The following is a 19813-nucleotide window of genomic DNA, read 5'->3' as shown; positions in this document are numbered from 1 at the left end:
TGTCGTCGCTGTCCTCCTCTCTCCTCAACCTCTGTTTTTCTCTGGAGACAGTAGGATTGTTTTCCTATTCTTTCCTTCTTATAGATTAGTTGCTCGCCATCTCTTTGTCCCAACAGTCTTGATCCTCATGAGTGAACACACAAAACCTATTTAATCATTGTTCCAAACTCCAAATAAATGAACAATATAACAATATATGCATGTACAGTAAATTGCAAAAGTCTTAGGCACCTGAACGTCTCTATCAGCTGCGGCTGACAACTGGAAGCAGTTTGGACTGATTAAATCAGGCTTATCTCTGAATATGAACACATTTTTCTTATTTTCAAGAACCAGCCAGATAACCAACTGGGCTGTTCCAGGAACAAGCAGCCAGATAACCAACTGGGCTGTTCCAGGAAGAAATAGTTAGCCCTCATCCAGTGCTTAATAACAAACTATACAGCTACGGGAACAATTAAGAGACCACTGCAACTTTTTCTTTCCTTTCCACAAAGTCGAAAAGGAAGGTTTTGAGTGAAGAACATAAGCATACAATTTGCAGTGGTCTCTTAGACTTTTTATATCCACTGTATGAAACAAATTTCAATTGACTTATCTTTACTACATGGCACCATTTAAGGTTTAAACACACCTGGTCGGCAAAATAAGGTCCAGTTTAAATTAGAATTATTTTATATTTTTACAAAACTCATGTGAACCCAGATTTGGCTCATAAAGAGACATGAGGGTTAACTTATAGATGTTCAAAATGAAACAAGCAGGAGAAAGATTTTTGGTTCAATATGAAACATTCTTGTGGGAGTGTACACTCTTAGAAGGTTTCATATCAGTTCTTCAGCTGTCCCTTTGGCTGGTGTGAGATGCGAGAGAAGCGAGTGTGCGTAAAAGTGACCAAAAATGAAAACAACAAAACGACAATGACATGAAAGTTTCTGTACTTTGTTTGGAAGCGAATGTCAGCACCACATGGTCTTTTACTCAACAGGACACAACCTGTGAGGTGCTGGTGAAAACAAGGAAGTTAAATGGACAACACAGTGATGAGGAACAGGTGTGTCTGTGAGGTGCGCTGCTGCCTTCATCTCCCGCCAGCGAGGTGGAGTGCCGGAGAGGGAGACGGTCCGCAGCGCCATGTGGAGCAACCGTCACTGGTGGACAGTTTTTGGTTCCAGATTAGAACCTGGATTCAACAGACAAAATGGAAGTTTTCCCACGTGAAAACAAAATGAAAAATAATTTCTCCACATGAATACTACTGTGGTGTGTAGTACTGTGGTGTGTAGTACTGTGGTGTGTAGTACTGTGTGTGTAGTACTGGGGTGTGTAGTACTGTGTGTGTAGTACTGGGGTGTGTAGTACTGTGTGTGTATTACATTGTGTGTGGTACTGTGGCGTGTAGTACTGTGTGTGTAGTACTGTGGCCTGTAGTACTTTGGTGTGTAGGACTGTGTGTGTAGTACTGGGTGTGTTGTACTGTGGCCTGTAGTACTGTGGCCTGTAGTACTGTGTGTGTAGTACTGTGGCCTGTAGTACTGTGTGTGTAGTGCTGTGTGTGTAATACTGTGGCCTGTAGTACTGTGTGTGTAGTACTGTGGCCTGTAGTACTGTGTGCGTAATACTGTGTGTGTAGTACTGGGGTGTGTAGTACTGTGTGTGTATTACTTTGTGTGTGGTACTGTGGCGTGTAGTACTGTGTGTGTAGTACTGTGGCCTGTAGTACTTTGGTGTGTAGGACTGTGTGTGTAGTACTGGGTGTGTTGTACTGTGGCCTGTAGTACTGTGGTCTGTAGTACTGTGTGTGTAGTACTGTGGCCTGTAGTACTGTGTGTGTAGTGCTGTGTGTGTAATACTGTGGCCTGTAGTACTGTGTGTGTAGTACTGTGTGTGTAGTACTGTGGCCTGTAGTACTGTGTGCGTAATACTGTGGCGTGTAGTTTGTTGAAAGGCTTTAACTTGTCACTTTTACTCACTTCCTTACCTGCTTTTACTGGTTCTGATACAGGATGTGACTAAGGGGCACATTCAAACCCCTATTTATACCACAGACATGGTGCCTGTGAGTGTGAGTCTCGTAACACAACATTGAAAAAGCAGGAAACTACTGAAAGCATTGGACTTCCTCTTTTATCATGTAATCTGCTGCTAAACTTTGACCATCTACCAGACCATCCTCCCAGCTGTATCGTCATTCATGAAATATTCCCAAAAGACAAAACAACTTTTATTTTACGCTCACGTTCCAGATAAAGGACATGATGTGTGACTGCCGGGCCGAAGCTTTCGATGTACTGATGTGTTCTTCAAGAATGAAAATGAAAGTTCCTTTTAAATGCTGTCTCAGGCTTTAACTACTCGATCTGAAGGCACATATGTGTCTGGACGACGTGCCAGGAATGTCAGCATGACGCAGGCAACAACACAATGGAGGAAAGCATCATCAGTTATGTGAGCAGCACATTCTGTTCAGCCTGTACTGCCACGCTTGATGAAGAGCAACAGAATGCATCTGAGATCGGAACCAGAATGTCAGAATCACAGAATGCATCTGAGATCGGAACCAGACTGTCAGAATCACAGAATGCATCTGCGATCAGAATGTCTAAGGTTTCAAATCTACCCTCCCCTTGTGAAACTAACACTGCTCTCCATCAAACTGTTATTTCATGACCTCTACAGGACCATTTATATTTCAGTCATCTATCCACAAGAGATTACAGCGCTGTGCACCAATAAATGCATTATACAAGTATTCAAATACTTGTATAATGTACCTGTAGGATCAAAATTTTTCTCTTTGCTTGTTGTTTCTACAAATCTACATCATCCGTATCCATTAGTTTGCCTTACTGGTTGCCAGCAACTGAAAAGTTGCCATTTAAGCCTGTTAACCAGCAATGTGAAAAATCTGTCATTTTGTTCCTAAGCAAGGCAGTTAACCCTCCCAGGGGATGAAGTTTTAAAGTTGCTTTGGTGAATTCAGATCACAGATAAGAGCCATTCCATTCATACTGTACAATATGTAAATTGCAAAGCCAGTGAAACACTGTAGAATCCAGGCTCAGCAACCCCCCAAAAAATGATGTCCAACCCATCTTCCAAAGACTGTTAATAAAACAGGGTAATAGCAATATCTTGTAAAATCATAACATAATTAATGACAAGTCATCCATCTTACCAAGTGTCCTCTTCTTTACCTCATCTCTGCTCTCTTTGGACTGATGTGGGACGGTGAGATTGTGTCGTATTGAGGTGGTGTTGTCATGGTTTTACATCCCTTCCATCCTGAAGCTCCTCCCCCACACCTGGACTGGTTGTTCTGGTTATCATCAGCGCCAGTCGGCTACGGTGACTTCACATGAATATATAGTCTCTCACATGAATATATAGTCTCTCAGATGAATTTAACAATGGTGGAAATTCTCTTCAGTGAATGCTTTTTAAATCCACTGCAGGGAGTGTCTGAGATCATGACATGGGTTACATTTTTGGGCTTCCTGGGATGTTTTTGTTACCCGTGAGGTCAAAGTCTTGAGTCTACTGTCCATCTGACTTTCTTTGACCCATTTGGTACCATCCTAGATGTAGAATTCATTGGAATAAAAGCAAACCGTTTCAGAACAAGGTTTGACTACACATGTCAACTTTTCTCCTTTTCAACGTGATGTTCAGTCAGCCGTGACTGTTACGTTCTGTCCTCCCCAGGAGGGGAGTGGGAGCCACGCCACTGCACAAGGACGCCCTGCAGCCAGCAAAAGGGTATGGGGTCGTAGTGCGAGTAAGGACACAACACACAGAAGTACCGTACAACGCAGGCTTTTATTTAGCCACGGTAATAATATCAGGGAGATGAGGAGAACTGGCGGTACCAAATCAAAGAAAGAAGCAAACAGCCTCCCACCCCCTTACCTGTCCTAACTCCCACCCAAAACACAGAAGCTGATCTGGCACACTGTCAGGGCGCCCTACCCAAACTTACAGTAGGTGGCCCAGCCAGGTGTAACTAGTGTGCCTAGACAGGGGAGTTACCCTACGTGCAGGGATGTAGACTCCGGAGCAGGGCTAAACTACTCCTCACTCCCTGTAGAAACAAGAAGAAATAAAAATGTTAGGCAATGTACCACTTGTACAAACAAAGTTCAACCACAAACAAGCCAACCACACACACAGCTCTCATTCCAAACCACGCAAAATCCACTTAACTACATCCACAACAATCCTAACCACAAAACACTTCACAACAAACCAGAAACCACATACACAACCTTACGCACGGAGAGTGAGAGAGAGAATGACCAAAAACCAGAAGTACATATACTGCTCAGAAATGCATGATGGGACAGATGGTGAGTGGAAACAGCTGAACCGGGTAACGGGGTAGGCGGAGTCATTGATGAGCTTGATTGAAGAATATTGTCACCTGTACTGAGTAGACACATACACAGAACACTACAGGGATTTTGAACAGGGGACGTAACAGTGACCTTTAACCCTGGCCAATCCAACTCTGTTCCCTCAGACACGTGGGTCAGAGACACTGGCCCTCATTCATGAAACCTTCTCAGAAATGATCTCAGATTCAGATGGGGGGAGACACGATCACCTAGTGTGAGTCTAAATGAACACAGACGTCATCACAGATTGACACATCGGATAAAGCCGTGGATGTGAGAACGCGCCGCACCTGTCCTTATATACATATTACACACCTGTAATGTTTGTGGGTGTGGCAATCATCAACCTATCAATTAACAGCTTTCAGCATAAATTATAGCCTAAAACGGCTAATAAACCATTGTCATTATCGATGACAAAATCAGCGCAGTTACGGAACACTCTTTCTCCTCTCAGCCAAGACCAAGCGCTGTCATTATTAGGGTAACTGCTTGACCCAGAACCACTGGTTTATTTACCTTCACTAGTCAATTTAATACCTGTTAGCTAATCAAGATGCCAGCCAGCAAAGTTTTAATGACCTACTACAGTGGTAGGTAACCCGCGGCTCACGTGCTGCATGCGGCTCTTTAACCCCTTCCCAGTGGCTCCACGGGCTTTGACATAAAAACAGTCCTTAAAATATAATTATGAATGGTATTTTTAAGCATTATTGTTATCATTGTTTTAAAATGATTACATTCTTCTCCAAGCGCAAAAATTCTAGTTTGCCCAGTGATATATTTTTTGCGCCTCCAGAAATTGTTTTCACTTTCTCAAAAGTGGCTCTTCCAGTAGTTAAGGTAGTAGCCAACCCCTCACCTAGTATGATCTCCAAGTATGTCGACCATACAGGTCTGAGTGAAAAGCAAGGTAAAGCAAGTTGTTTGTCTAGCGGCAATTCAAACCTTACAAACAGAAATAAGAGATAGAAAACGCAGAATAAAGTGAAAATTAATGAGGCAGTGATACAACATTTAATATTGTGGTACATTTGTAGGCTAGGTGCTGTATTCCCCATCTATAACCTATTATTATAATTGTGGTTGTTGTTTCTGAGGCAGTTACTTCAGTTGTTTTTCATGATAATGATGGGCTTATTGTGAATCAAGCAGTATTTTTTTTATGTTGATAAACACGGTCTCCGACCAGACATGAGTTCGATCGTAAGTATACGATAAAGATAATGTTGAGGAATACCAGCACTGTCGGTGAAATAGTACGATCATTAATTAAGATTAAATTTGATTGTGCGCACGTTTGAATGAGGGACAGTGTCCTGTCCGGCTCGGTCTAGACAAACCCTCCGGTCAAAGCAACTTCAAACCTGGGTGGGTGGGTGGGGGAGGGAGGGAGGGCTGGGGGAGGGAGGTTGGGGTGGGGGAGGGAGGGAGGGTGGGGTGGGGGAGGGAGGGTGGGGTGAGGGAGGGAGAAGGAAATGGAGGGGATTGATGAAAGAGGATGGAACAGCGACCAGTAACAGGGTCCGGTCAGACCCTCTCTACACAGCACCTGAGTCCAGGATTCAAATGTCTCTGGGTGATCAGGAAACAGACGCTCCTGTAACACGTTCTCTTCCACCCGCCTGGTCCCCTCAGACAGAGAAAAGTATCAGTGGGCTCCGTAGTGAGAGTCCAGGTGCTGAACTGGCCTGCCTGCATCACAGACCTGTACCCTATTGAAAATTAGGAAACGAAAAATACAACAAAGGAGACCCTGAACTGTTGAGCAGCTAAAGGCCTATATCAAGCACGAAGGTGAATACATTTCACTTTCAGAACTACAGCAACTGGACTCCTTCCCAAACGCTTACTGATTATTGTTAAAAGAGGTGATGCAACAGTGGTAAGCATGACCCTGTCCCCAAATTTTTTGAAATGTGTTGCCCCTCCTCAAATGCAAAATGAGAATGTATTTTCCAAAAACAATAAAATGTCTTAGTTTCACCATTTGATATGTTGTCTTTGTACTATTTTCAATTAAATAAAAAGATTAATGATTTGCACATCAATTGCATTCTGTTTTTAATTTGCATTTTACGCAGCGTCCCAACATTTTTGGAAACGGGGTTGTACATATAACTACATATTTAGACGTCATTTAAATACATACACACGGATACCTTTTGTAAAAATACACGCACATTCATTTTGTCAAAATATATTCCATTATATTTATTTTGCGTGTGGGTTTGGCGTTAAACAACAGCCAGGTGTCATTAGAAAGACATGACATAAACTAGTGACACTGAGGCAGACATTAGATGTTACTTCTCATCCAAACTCAGTCCCAAATGGCACACTATTCACTAAGTAGTGCCCCCATCCTGACCCTTAAAGCAGTGGTGTGCTATAGGAATAATGTGCAATAGGAATAGTGTGCTACAGGAATAGTGTGCTACAGGAATAGTGTGCTATAGGAATAGTGTGCTATAGGAATAGTGTGCTACAGGAATAGTGTGCTACAGGAATAGTGTGCTATAGGAATAGTGTGCTACAGTCCCTGACCCTCAATCTGTCAAGACTAAAGATAGTGACATCACTCCTACATGCTAAAAGCATTTGAGAGACGGCTGTTTGTTGGTTGGAGCTTGTGAATACGAAGCTCCAACAAAAGGCTGTGAAAGACTATAATTATTGTTTATCAGCTGGATCTTGCCCTCAAAAAATATTTTAAAATTGTTCAAAGAAAAAGTCATCAGAATTATTTTATTATCCATAAAAACAATGTGTTCATCCATAAAAAGAGACAGTGACTCAGAAAGAGAAATGAAAATATAAAAACATTACAATCCTGACATTAGATCAATCAAAACAACAAAAGGAACCAGGAAAACCTAGTTCTGCCCGCCTGTGATTAGAAGAAATAAATGTTGTTGTCACTGGCTGGATTCAATACGCGGTTTATGTTACACACAGTGTCTATAAACAGCGGGTGTTGTGCAGTGTTGTCTTTATACTTCGGCATTGTTAAACCAATTAGTCGAAACTCCACGGACATTGAAACAACTTCCCTACATTAGCTAACATCCAAACCAAATAACAGGGTCGCTATTCTACATTCAAATTAGAACATGTTTACTGTAGATGGTTAGCTAATAGCTATACAGTACCTAGAATTAAAACAATGGCTCCAATCACTCCATGGCTGGTTCCACTACGCTACGTGAAGTACGCTATGTAAATCCGTTCATTGCCAGTGCAGTTCGTCCATCACAATATAACCATCATTTTTAAAATGTTAAGCTGACTATAATGTAGCTCTTGAAGCTAATAGCCAGCGAAGCATTAGTCTGGCTGTACAGTGCTGTACCTATAATTAAAACAATAACACCAATCACTCCATGGTTTGTTTGTTTCCTTAGAAAACAGTGACAGCTAGCCAACCACTACGCTATGAGACCTACGCTATGTAAATCGAAATGGTCCTTGTCGGTTCAGTTCGTCCATCCCAATATAACCGTAAAGTTGTATTTTAGGCTTACTATAACGTAGCTACTGAAGCATGTATCCTGAACAAATCCTAATGCCGGATGAGTTTTTTCGGCCAGGACTGAACGGCGGTCATCTATGGGGCGGTACGCGTCTCTAACCACTACATTATTTATCAATGCGTAGTCAGTCACCCACTCACTCTGTAAGAGACATTCGCTCTTCTTGGCCGCTCCGCTTACACAGTCCGGCAAAAATCACTGAAAAAAGTTAAAAATACTCTACAAGAAACTGTTAAAAACACCCATCATGTCACCTGGTTGGTTAGAACACTGTGACTGTTACCATGGAGACCATAGAGTTCCTACCTGACACAGGCCCACTGAACAACCATCCCCCCAAACCCCAAACCCTGGGTAGAGGGGCTCAGTGAATGTGGTGTGGAATGTGTACAGGTGGGTCATTGTGTCAGAGTGGACCTCATAGAAGGACAGGGTGCCGGCCGACCAGTCCAGAAACACTCCTACTCTGATTGGAGGAGAGGAGGTCAGGTGTCTCTGGGGTTGAGGAGGATGGATGAGGTGAGGAGCAGGTATACAAGTTAGTTCCCTATTGTGGGAGGTGATGTAAAAACCCTTGTTGATCACCAGGCTCCAGGACTTGTCATTGAATCCAAACGCACAGGCATCACTTTTTCCTTTTCTCCTGATGTCTTTATATGTCACTGCCATTTGTATCCTACTCCTCTCCACCTCCCAGTAACGGCGTCCGGTCAGACCCTCTCTACACAACATATAGATCATATAGTCAAATCTGTCTGGGTGATCAGGATACGGCTGCTCCTCTTTCACCTTCTCCACTCTTCGGTTCCCCTCAGACAGGAAGAGTTTTCTGTTTGCTGTGTTTGGGTCCAGAGTGAGATGACAGTAATCTGCAGATGAGAGGACCAGTTAGAGGACACAGAATGTTGTGTGTGGAGACAGTGGTGGGGGGGCAGTGTGTGTATCTGGGGTTTAGTCCATTTACTTCATGCTATTTCAGTTGAATAATAGGTTTGTTAATAAATAATGTCTAATAAATGGATTCCTTCAAACTAACACTCTTACATTCCTTCATCAGCTTTGGGTTCACCCAGATCTCTTCATTATGGTCCACACTGTGGTAGAGACAGAGAAACACAGAATGGTGACAGCCTGCATTGAGACAAATCTAATCCCAAAAAGGGGACAAATTAAAAGATCTTATCGGGATCAGATGGATCTCAATCATGGATCAACATCAAGTAAACAAAACAGGTTGGCAACTAGAATGTGATGCATGATGCTGTAAAATGAGAGCATTTAATGTGCATTTATACAGATCATATTTTCACAGTAGCTGTACTAACTTCAGTTTCTCCAGTCTACAGTCAGGATCCTCCAGTCTACCAGAGAGCATCCTCACTCCAGAGTCTCCTGGGTGATTGAAGCTCAGGTCCAGTTCTCTCAGGTGGGAGGGATTTGACCACAGAGCTGAAGCCAGAGAAGCACAGCCTTCCTCTGTGACTCTACAGAATGACAGCCTGCAGAGAGAAGACCTCATGATTTAACAACAGGACTTCTGCCCTCTGGTGGTGAAAACTGAGGTTGAACCCATTTGTCTTAAATCTCCTGTATTGTAGTCCAGTCACTGGCCCTCATTTATCAAAAGTGCGTACACCAAATTTCCAGCGTACACCTGGCGTACACCCAAAACCACGGTGACTTTGAGATTTATCAATATGGACGTTGGCGTACGGCACTCTCAAATCCTACGCCAGCTCAGGAGGTGGTGTACGCACGTTTTGAGTTAGTGCGGAAATGCGCATGTTGAGTTATATGTTCTCATCATTTATGTTATATTATGTTGTTTAATTATGATACTGACTGTTGTATACCCAAAATTGTGCAAGAGTTAATTGTGCGCATGTGTGAAGAGACGGGACTTTTATTTTGACCTGTCTCAAGTAAAAAATGTGTAGCCGTATACTCAGCCCCTGCTGCAGTTCCCTCGTGCACTGATGTTATGCCAGTGCAGAGATGTAAACTGAAAATAAAACAGTATTAATAGTTATATTTGGAGTGATCTTTGGTGGATGGATGACAACAAAATATTGCACATGGACATGGCGGAGAGAAATGAAACCTTAACAGCGCAGAAAAGAAAATCCTAAAGCACTGACAAACTAAAAGATGTGATATATTATGACCTACTGTAAAAAAAAAAAAAAAAAACATAATTACAAACTTCAGTGTTTATTTTTGTGCAACATGGACTTCAAGGTTTCATTTGTGTGACTTTACCAAAGCATTTGACTTATATGTATTCCTTCAGATGCGTCTGTGCGCTTTACATGACGTTTCAGGGTTAGGCCCGGCAGTTGCGCATGGACTGGGTTCAGTAATAAAAGGCTTTGAATTACCAAAATATAATTCAGACTGACAAAATAATAAAAATGACATTCTTCTTCTTTTAGACAATAATAGAAATAATAATAATAACGACATTCTTCTTCTAAATAACAATAAACGTCATTGATAAATATCATGAAATAATAAGACGAATATTACAAATTGTCATGCAGTTATTAATGTGAATGAATGGTACTCCACATCACATCATCATCTTTTATTCCGCTTTTTAAACTGCCAAATGAAACAATTTTATTTCTTTCTACCTCCCTGGTGATCGTCTCAATCTCCACGTCAGAGAAGTTTCGCTTTTTTGCCGTCTTTCGTGTGTCCATGGCGTAAAATGAGGGCGTGGGGGAAGCGGAGACTTGAATATATAGGGGCGTGTTATTCTAATGACGATCGTTTTCATCCGCGGCATTTATCAAGGGAAGGTATTGCGTACACCTGGATTTTAAAGGTACGCACAGTTTCATAAATCAGGCGATGAGAGGAGTGTAAGCAAAATCTTACGCCAACATATACGCCCGTTTCTACGCAAGAATGATAAATGAGGGCCACTGTGATGGACCATTAATACTTTACTGATGTAGGAAACACACAGCTAATGTGGGATCCTATTCAAATAGTTTTAGCAGACAAGACAACCTAAATACATGTTTCACTAAAATCTAGCAAGACATGAAAACTGTACTTTTATCATTGGTTAAGCAGACAAACTGGCTTCTATAATTCTCAACACTCCTTCCTGTATGTTTCTACTACCAACCTTAGTTTTTCCACTTTACAGTAATGATGTCTCAGTCCCACAGAGAGCAGCATCACCCCAGAGTCCAGCAGGTCATTGTTACTCAGATCCAACTCTTTCAGGTGAGAGGAGTTTGAACTGAGAGCTGAGGCCAATGTTTCACAACATCTCTCTGTCAGATAACACCTATTCAGCCTAAATTGGAAATACATTGTAACATGCAAAAATGTCAGTGCTGTTAGTCTTTAACAAACAGTCAAACAATCTATGTTTTTGTCTTGTGAGGACCTCTTCCTTAGTACAGTTCTAACCTCAGACACTGTAGTTTACAGTGTGTATTTTTCAGAGCTGTAAAGAGTTCACTCCTATCATCAGACAGCATCCAGTTCCTCAGGTCCAGTTCTCTCAGAGGTGAGTTTTCTGATTGAAGAACAGATGCCAGTGATCTACAGTCGACCTCAGAGAGTCTGAAGTTACCCAGTCTGTTAAAACAGAGACAATGTCAGTCATTCAGAGTGTGATGTAGTGGAGGTCAGGGAGACCTTAATAAAATAACTATCAAGCAATGATAAATCCTTCATGTTTTAAAGATGTCAAGATGTCTTCAATGCTACCAACCTCAGTGTCTCCAGTTTACAGTGTGAATGTTTCAGAGCAGCACAGAGAACAGTCAGACTGATGTCTTCATCATAATCATCCACAACATCATCCTCAAATTTGAAATTATAAGCAAAAACGCTGTCTTTCAGGTGCAGTTCTCTCAGATGTGAATCTTCTGATTGGAGAATGGAGGCCACTGATTCATATTCCTCTTTAAATAACTGATAGCCAACCAGTCTGTAGAAACAGAGAGAATATGATTCATACTGCTGTACATATGACTGATCACAACATGCAGGTCGAGATACAACATTTGCAAAAAGACTAGAGATGCTTAATCTCAACTAATAACAGTTGGAGACTTTCATTCCTTTGAGAACCAGGGACGGCTGGGGACCCCCAGGTGTCTCTCAGTGTTGTTGTAGCCCTGAACTAGCTCACCTGCATCAAGTAGCCAAGGGCTTGATAATTAGTTAACAAGTTGATTCCGGTGTGCTAGCTCAGGGATACAGCTGATACATGGAATGGTTGGGGGTCCCCAGGAGAGGTTTGAGAACCCCTGCACTAGGCAACCCTAGAATATAATTATGTTCCCAAAAGGTCTGGTCCCATGGGGAGGGATATCTTGGCACTGCCCCTGCATGTAGAATTTGTCACGGTCATCTCTCCCTCTCCGGGGCTCCACCTCAACGGTGTACCAACTGCCGACAGGAGATGGTGGCAGCAGCGCACCCCGTTGACACACCTGCACCTCATCAATCATGTTGTGTAAATGTATGTCTGGTTGTAACATGCACCTCATGGATTGTGTGCTGTTGTAAGTCTATGTGCTATGATCCTGTCCTTACCTCAAACACTGTTCTCCGTTTTCTCTCTTCCATTATTCTATCTCTGTGTTTGGGTTTTGTAGAGGCTTGTAAATAAGGATATATATCGTTATCATGCCAGCAGCTAGAACGTCATCATAACCCTCAAAGTACCAACATTAAACACAAAACCATCAGCAGTTCCAAAGTCTTAAAAGTAAATAAATACATCATTCATTGGTGTGTGATGGTTGTGAGCTTGACATTGTGAGATTACTTACATTGCCTTTCTGTATTTCCTGACAGCTGGGAACAGACTTATAAATCCAGGTAACAAGTTGTATGTCCTTAAGTCAATCTCATCCAGCACACCCTTTGACATCAGCAGTGCGTTGGCCAATGCTGAGAAGTGTGTATCTGAGAGTCCTGTTTGGTTTTTTGACTTCAGGAACTTGTCAATGTCCTCATGTACTGAATCATCTTTCATCTCAGTCAAACAGGTTAGTAGATTGATGTAGCTGTCAGGTGAGACTTGCTCTACATTCGGCTCCCTGAGGTATTTCTTTATTTCATCAACAGTCTCTGAGCTGATCTCTGTCTGTGGCAGTATTCCTTGTAACAGTCTCTGGTTGGACTCCAGTGTGATGCCAACTAGGAAGCGGAGGAACAGGTCCAGGTGTCCATTCTCACTCTCTAATGTTTTATCCACTATCCTCTTCAGCAGCTGATGAAAGGGCAGTTCTGAAGACACATATTTAATTAAATACTTCAGGTCCTTGATGTTCTTGGTCACACAGCAGTGGAACACATAAAGAGCAGCAAGGAACTCCTGGAAGCTCAGGTGAACAAAGCAGTACACCTTCTTCTTATACAACCCAAACTCTTCTTTCAGGATTTCTGTGCAAAACCCAGAGTACACCGAGGCTTCACTGAAATCAATACCACATTCTTCCAGGTCTTTCTCATAGAAAATGACGTTTCCCTTCATCAGCTGTTTAAATGCCAGCTGTGCCAGTTTGATAATTATGTCTTTATTTCTTTCTGTGATTGTGACCAAATCATCCTCAATTTTGCCATCATACTTTGTGCTTTTCAGATTTGTCAGAATGAGTGTGAGGTGAGTGTACATCTCAGTCAGAGTTGTGATATCTCCACTCTTTCCTTCAGTCATCATGTGCTGAAGAACCCTGGCAGTAATCCAACAGAAGACTGGTATGTGACACATGATGTGGAGGCTTCTTGATGTTTTAATGTGTGAGATGATTCTCCTGGCCCGGTTCTCATCCTGGATATTCTTCCAAAAGTACTGTTCTTTCTGTTTGTCACTGAACCCTCGTACTTCTGTCACCTTGCTGATGTACTTACGAGGGATCTGATTGGCTGCTGCTGGTCTGGAGGTTATCCATATGAGAGCTTTGGGGATCAGTTTGCCACTAATGAGATTTGTCATCAACCTGTCAACTGATGATGTCTCATTAAGATCACTCAGCATCAAGTTGTGATTAAAATCTAATGGTAATCTGCTTTCATCCAGACCATCAAAGATGAACATTACTTTACAGTCAGCATATTTCTGTGCATCCTTTATTTCTCCAAGTTCAGGGTGGAAGTAATTCAGAAGTCCTTGAAGACTGTATTGGAGTTTATGAACCAAATTCAGTTCTCTGAAAGGAAGCACAAAAATGAAATCCAAATCCTGATTGGCTCTCCCCTCTGTCCAGTCCAGGATGAACTTCTGCACTGTGACTGTTTTTCCGATTCCAGCGATGCCCTTTGTCATGACGGTTCTGATGGTTCTCTCCTCTTCACTCTCCTCTCCAGGTGAGGGTTTAAAGATGTCATTAAAGTTAATTGGAGTGTCTGATGTGTTTCTTTTCATGGATTTATATTCAATCTGTCTAACCTCATGTTCTGTATTAACCCCTTCACTCTCTCCCTGGGTGATGTAGAGCTGGGTGTAAATGCTGTCAAGGCTAGTTTTTTCATCTGCAGTGCCTTCACACAGGAAACAAAACGTCTTCTTTAGACTGGTTTTAAGTTTCTCTTTAACTTTCTGTGTGATGGCATCTACCGGAAACAATAACACATTTTCAAAACGTCAGTTAGTAAAAGTATGAATGTGTGTGTGTCTGTGTGTATTATGTGTGTGTATGTAAGTGTACATTATGTTATAATATTCTTAGCTAATATACCTTTCCTCTCCCCAGGGCTCCTAGTCCATCCACCTTGAATATAACATGAATATATTTTACTTTTTAATTCTAGACTTCATTCATTGGTTTAGAGGACACCGATAAGACAGAGACAGAGCAGACTTACCCAGTTCCTGGAGTAAATAAGGCTCTTTCTCCTGCAGGATTCTGTAGAAGGCTGATTTGACTTTAACTCCCCCAGAGTCTAAGAATTTGTACAGCTCCCTCATCTGGTTCTGACTGGGCTTGGTGTCTCTGGTTGTATCATACATCTCTCTATGCATCATACCCCTCTGGAACAGGTCATCTGCTATGGCCATTACCATGGTAACCTTTTGAATCAGCTTGGCCCTGAATCTGTCCACAAACTCAGCATCTAGAATAGAGAAGAAGACAGATTAATTACTGAACATCTAGAATAGAGAACACAGATTAATTACTGAACATCTAGAATAGAGAAGAGGATGTACAATAACAGCTGTACTAACCTGTTTCCTCTGATCTCTCCTCCATCTCATTGGAATCGTAAGACATTGTGGGTCTGGGAAAATGAACATAAACACATTGGACATAATGGAGACTGGTAACATCGCCCCCTTTGTCTGCAGATTGGTACTGCAACAAAGAAACCCAGATAACTCTCTCACATTGGGTTTGCTGCTTCACTCTTTAGATTGACAAGAAAGTGTGACACTCTCTTGCTGTCCTCCTCCTCTCTCCTCACCCTCTCCTTCCACTGGAAACAGTAGGATTATTTTTCTCTTCTGACAGTAGGATTGTTCTTTTGTCTCCTTATCGTTGATTTGCTCCCTATATTTGTCCCAACAGTCTTGAACCTCATGATTTAACAAATTAAACCCATTTTATCATTGCTCTAATCTCCGATCCAAATAAATTCCTAATATAATAACATATATATGTACAGTAAGGTGCAAAGGTCTTAGACCCATAAAAATCTATTTCAGCTGCTGCTGGAAGCAGTTTTGGCTGATTTTATCAGACTTCTCTGAATACAAACACATTTTCCTTTTCAAGAACCAGCAAGACAACCACATGCACTGTTCCTGGAAGAAGCAGCCAGACAACCACCTGCGCTGTTCCAGGAAGAGGCAGCCAGACAACCACCTGCACTGTTCCAGGAAGAATCAGACAGACCTTATCCATGTATTTCTCCCTGGCAACCAGTGCATAATCAAACTTTATAATTGCATATTATTATATTTTCAGCTAAATACTATTCATCTTCAGTTTAGATAATAATATAATATATGACTTTTGTTTAATACATGGCACCATTTAGGTTAGAATTTTTTAAATAATATATAAATGCATCTGGTTGTCAATCAAATGAGCAATGAGGGTTAACTTATAGGTGTTCCATAATGAAGCAAGCAGGAAGAAATATTTTGGTTAAAAATTAAATCTTGTGGTGTGAGACTGTACACTCTTAGGTTTCATAATGGTTTTTCGGCTGTCCCTGTGGATGGACAGTTTTTGGTTCCACATTAGAACCTGGATTCAACAGAGAAACAAATGTTTCTACTTGAAACCAAAAAGAAAAAGCATTTCTCATGTAGCACTGTGTGTACTTTCTTCAGCTTCATACTTTTACTTTCTTCTCCACCTGATTTAACTGGTTCTGAAACAGGATGTGACAAAGGGGCACATTCAAACCACTATTTATACTGCAGACATGGTGCCTGTGTGTTTGAGTCTTGTAACACAACAAGGATGAAGCAGGAAACTACTGAAAGCATCTGACTTTATCTTTTATCATTTAATCCGATTATGAATACGTTAACTTAACTTGAACTGTCCGCCATACCATCCTACCTGCCGTATTGTCATTTATAACATTTTAGAAAAGTCAGGAAAGACAAAACCTAATCTTCTTTTCACTTGTGTTCAAGATAAAGGACTTGATGCGAGACTGCTGGGCTAAAGTTCACGATGCACTGACAAGTTGTGTTCTTCAAGAAAGAAAATCAATGTTCCTTTAAAGGCCGAATACGGCTTTAAGTACTCGATCTGAAGACACCAGGAATGTCAGATTTAGAACGGAGCATGCAACACCACAATGGAGCAAAGCATCATCAGTCCCCTGAACGGTATGTCCTGTTCAGTCTGTGGTGTCAAACGGACGCCATTTTCTCCCTATTTGTTAACAACTGTAATATAAGAGAGGGATGGATTATATACATAGGCATAAAGAGGCCCATTATCAGCAACCATCAGCCTTGTGATCCTATGGCACATCGAGTTTATCATTTTAAAATCCCTTTTGCAATTATGTTAGCACAGCTGAAAACTCTTGTGCTGAAATAAAGATGCAATAAAACTGGTCTTCTTTAGACTAGTTGAGTATCTGGAGCATCAGCAATGATGGGTTTGATTACAGGCTCAAAACGCCCAGAAACAAATAAAAAAAAATTCTGAAACTATTCTTGTTCAGAGAAATGAAGGCTATTCCATACGAGAAACCTCCAAGAACTGAAGATCTTGTACAACGTTGTGTACTACTATCTTCAAACAACAGCACAAACTGTCTCTAACCAGAGTAGAAAGAGAAGTGGGAGGCCCCGACACACAACTGAGCAAGAGAACAAATACAGTAGAGTGTCTAGTTTGAGAAACAGATGCCTCACAGGTCCTCAAATGGCAGCTGCATTAAATAGTACCCACAATCCTAAGAGAGAGAAGGAAATGGAGGGGATGGATGAAAGAGGGCGGAGCAGGTGCCCTTGGCAAATGGAGCGTAGCACCAATCCTTCCACTGTCAGTAAAACACGATTATCTGTCGTCAAACGTCAGCAAGTGAAATCACTTGGTAATTGCCTGGTTCCTAAAATTCTACACAGTTCACACAATTGTGTTCATGTAAAAAAAACAAGCACTCATTTGTGCATTTTCTAAATATCCCAAAATATAAAAACTAGGAATTGGCTTAGTCTTCATTCATTTTCCCTTTATAATTAAATGTATCTTTACTTTAAATTCATTTCAAACTCTGCACACAACAAGATCACACCCATGAAATGGAGTGAGCTGACAGTAGATAATCTTCAGGAACAAACAATAAAGAACAAATGGATGCCTCTCACCAGAGTTTGGAAGGATCCGATGTAATCCTTTTGATAATCCAAAACTAATCTGACAGGTAAGGAAACATGATAAGTGATACAATAGTAATCCAGTTTAAGGAGGCTTCAACGCCTCATTTCTCTACAGTTGACTTGAAACTGGCATTGTGGAAGTTCACTTCGTGACTCTGGTAAGCATGCAACTTCCTGTAATGATACATTTAAAACATGTAAAACTTTTAAAGGCGCACTGTTCTATTAAGGCCACAAAGTCTATCTTTCACTGAAAACTGAATACATTTTCCGTATGCCGGATAATACAGCAATGTTTCCTGTCTCTTATTTGTCATACGGGTATGACCTCTCTGTGATTGTGTCCAAAACGTAAACAGAAACAAGCAATTTCCACTCCGACTAACGTGTCTTAACGCAAACCTTACACAGACTTAGATGTTCTTTCTAACCATGACACCCAGCCACTTTCACCACTGATTAGACTTGTGGAGAACACGTGCAGTGGTTGTAATATGAAGGGAGTTTATGGAGATAGAACTGCTTCAAAATTATTGCAAATGTGCAGATCACAATTAACAAATGTATATTACAATGTGTAAACAGAAAATACAATTTACAAATGAATGTAACATCCACAAACAAATGTCTCATGATCTGCAAATACAAAACACGATCCACAAATATATTTCACTACCCATAAATAAACTCCATTCTACAGAAATGATTTGCGAGTATCCCTCTCAATTTACTATTTGCTGATCAGATTATATTTGTGGTTTGGTTCCTATTTGTTTGTAACATTTTGATTCACGTTTTGCGATGCTTGATACAAAATAAAAATCTACAAACAAACACACCATGATCTGTAAATAGAAAAAACGCAGATAATTGTTTGTTTTGTGTCTGACTAAAATCTAGCATTGTTTCTCTACGATACTAGCTTCATGTTTCATGAAAAATGTTTGGAGGAAGATACGTTTCGGAGGCGATCGGCTCCGGCAGGAAACAAGTACGAGACAAGGTGCAATTTGGTGAACCTATGCCGCCAAATTAAGAGAGCAGCAGAAATAAAGCACACATCTTGAGGAGAGTTTGGGGTATTGTTACGAAACATTGTTGGAGAGGATGTTGAACGGTTTAAGCAGGAGCTACAGTCAGGTTCCGAAATTAACAGCTCGGAGGAAATTACTCATGTTTGCATTACATTGAAATCCACCTGTAACTTCTCTGAGAATATAAGCGTGCATTTTTGAAGGAATACGGTACTAAAGAGAGGAGTTCGCTGTCGGATGGACACCCTGGTCTTGACAAACTGGTTCTTCAGATCTTGGGCAGAATCGTCTGGTATCTACTAACCAGCGCCGTAGTAAGATAATCGTTTCTGTACTGTAATATTGAAGCGGTAAGGATATTTGAAGCAAGAGTAATCTACCAGACTGAAAACTTTACAGTGTCTATAAGCTGCGTTGTCTATAGGTTTAAAAGTTTGCTATGGGAATGCTGCCGCCTGCGTTTTAGTTTTGTGAATAATTGGACATGTAGCTAGGATAATAGGTTCATATTTTGCCTGTAAAACCAAGGAAAAAGGCAAAATGTTATAATTCTTCACCTTTCAGAGTTAGAGGCTACGAATGGAAACTACGTTAGCAAGGTGACAAACTTAAACAATTCACTGACAAAACATTTCAATATACTGTTAAATAGAAAGTAATAATATCACATTAATTTGAATAACCCCATAACTGCTTTATACAGTACAAGTAAGTGTTTCGTTTTGGGAAATGGATTGTAAAGTAGTGAGCCAGTGACTGAAGCTGGGGTAGAGAATCTGGAGGAGGAGCAGGCTGAGGGAGTTGGAAGACAGTGGCCCAGAGAGTAGTGAGACAGTTTCAAGAGGCTGGTTAAGGTATGATGCTGGTTAAGGTATGATGCTGAGGCTCTGGTGATGAGTTGTTCTCTGTGACACAAAAAGTGAATTTATTATTTCGGACAGTAAAAAATATGCTTGGCTAGTGGATTTTTTTCTTCTACCAGTCCCCTTGGCAGGTGAGCCAAAAAGTTAATCGAGCGTTCAGCGC

At 41.2% G+C, this 19813-nt stretch overlaps 1 protein-coding gene across 3 annotated transcripts; it reads right to left on the bottom strand.

Moving 5' to 3' along the window:
- Positions 1-6457: 6457 nt before the first annotated feature.
- Positions 6458-17899, bottom strand: LOC105030934 (NACHT, LRR and PYD domains-containing protein 12-like). Of its 3 annotated transcripts, XM_034294449.1 has the most exons (12): positions 17742-17899; positions 15129-15181; positions 14768-15016; positions 14641-14673; positions 14352-14515; positions 12730-14261; positions 11661-11879; positions 11354-11524; positions 11064-11237; positions 9253-9426; positions 8972-9021; positions 6458-8796 (listed from the first exon to the last, which is right to left on the bottom strand). In XM_034294449.1, exons 2-12 carry the CDS (start codon positions 15172-15174, stop codon positions 8207-8209), a joined length of 3402 nt encoding a protein of 1133 aa, XP_034150340.1. In that variant the 5' UTR covers positions 15175-15181; positions 17742-17899; the 3' UTR covers positions 6458-8206. The 3 variants fall into 3 exon arrangements, with proteins under 3 accessions (XP_034150340.1, XP_034150338.1, XP_034150339.1); XM_034294447.1 differs by having other exon boundaries at positions 12730-14515; XM_034294448.1 differs by having other exon boundaries at positions 12730-14443.
- Between the last annotated feature and the right edge of the window lie 1914 nt (positions 17900-19813).

Source organism: Esox lucius, chromosome 9 (assembly GCF_011004845.1).
Source record: "Esox lucius isolate fEsoLuc1 chromosome 9, fEsoLuc1.pri, whole genome shotgun sequence".
NCBI lineage: Eukaryota > Metazoa > Chordata > Actinopteri > Esociformes > Esocidae > Esox > Esox lucius.
This window is presented reverse-complemented; position numbering and strand designations above follow the sequence as displayed.

Bases quoted from the DNA above. Each gene is read 5' to 3' on its own strand.
- LOC105030934 (XM_034294447.1), bottom strand. From the start codon at position 15,174: ATGTCTTACGATTCCAATGAGATGGAGGAGAGATCAGAGGAAACAG. The intron at 11,880-12,729 runs GTAAGTAATCTC...CTGTTTCTACAG, and splicing joins AGGAAATACAGAAAGGCAAT to ACTGGTTGGCTATCAGTTAT. The intron at 8,797-8,971 runs GTAAGAGTGTTA...TCTCATCTGCAG, and splicing joins CCCAAAGCTGATGAAGGAAT to ATTACTGTCATCTCACTCTG.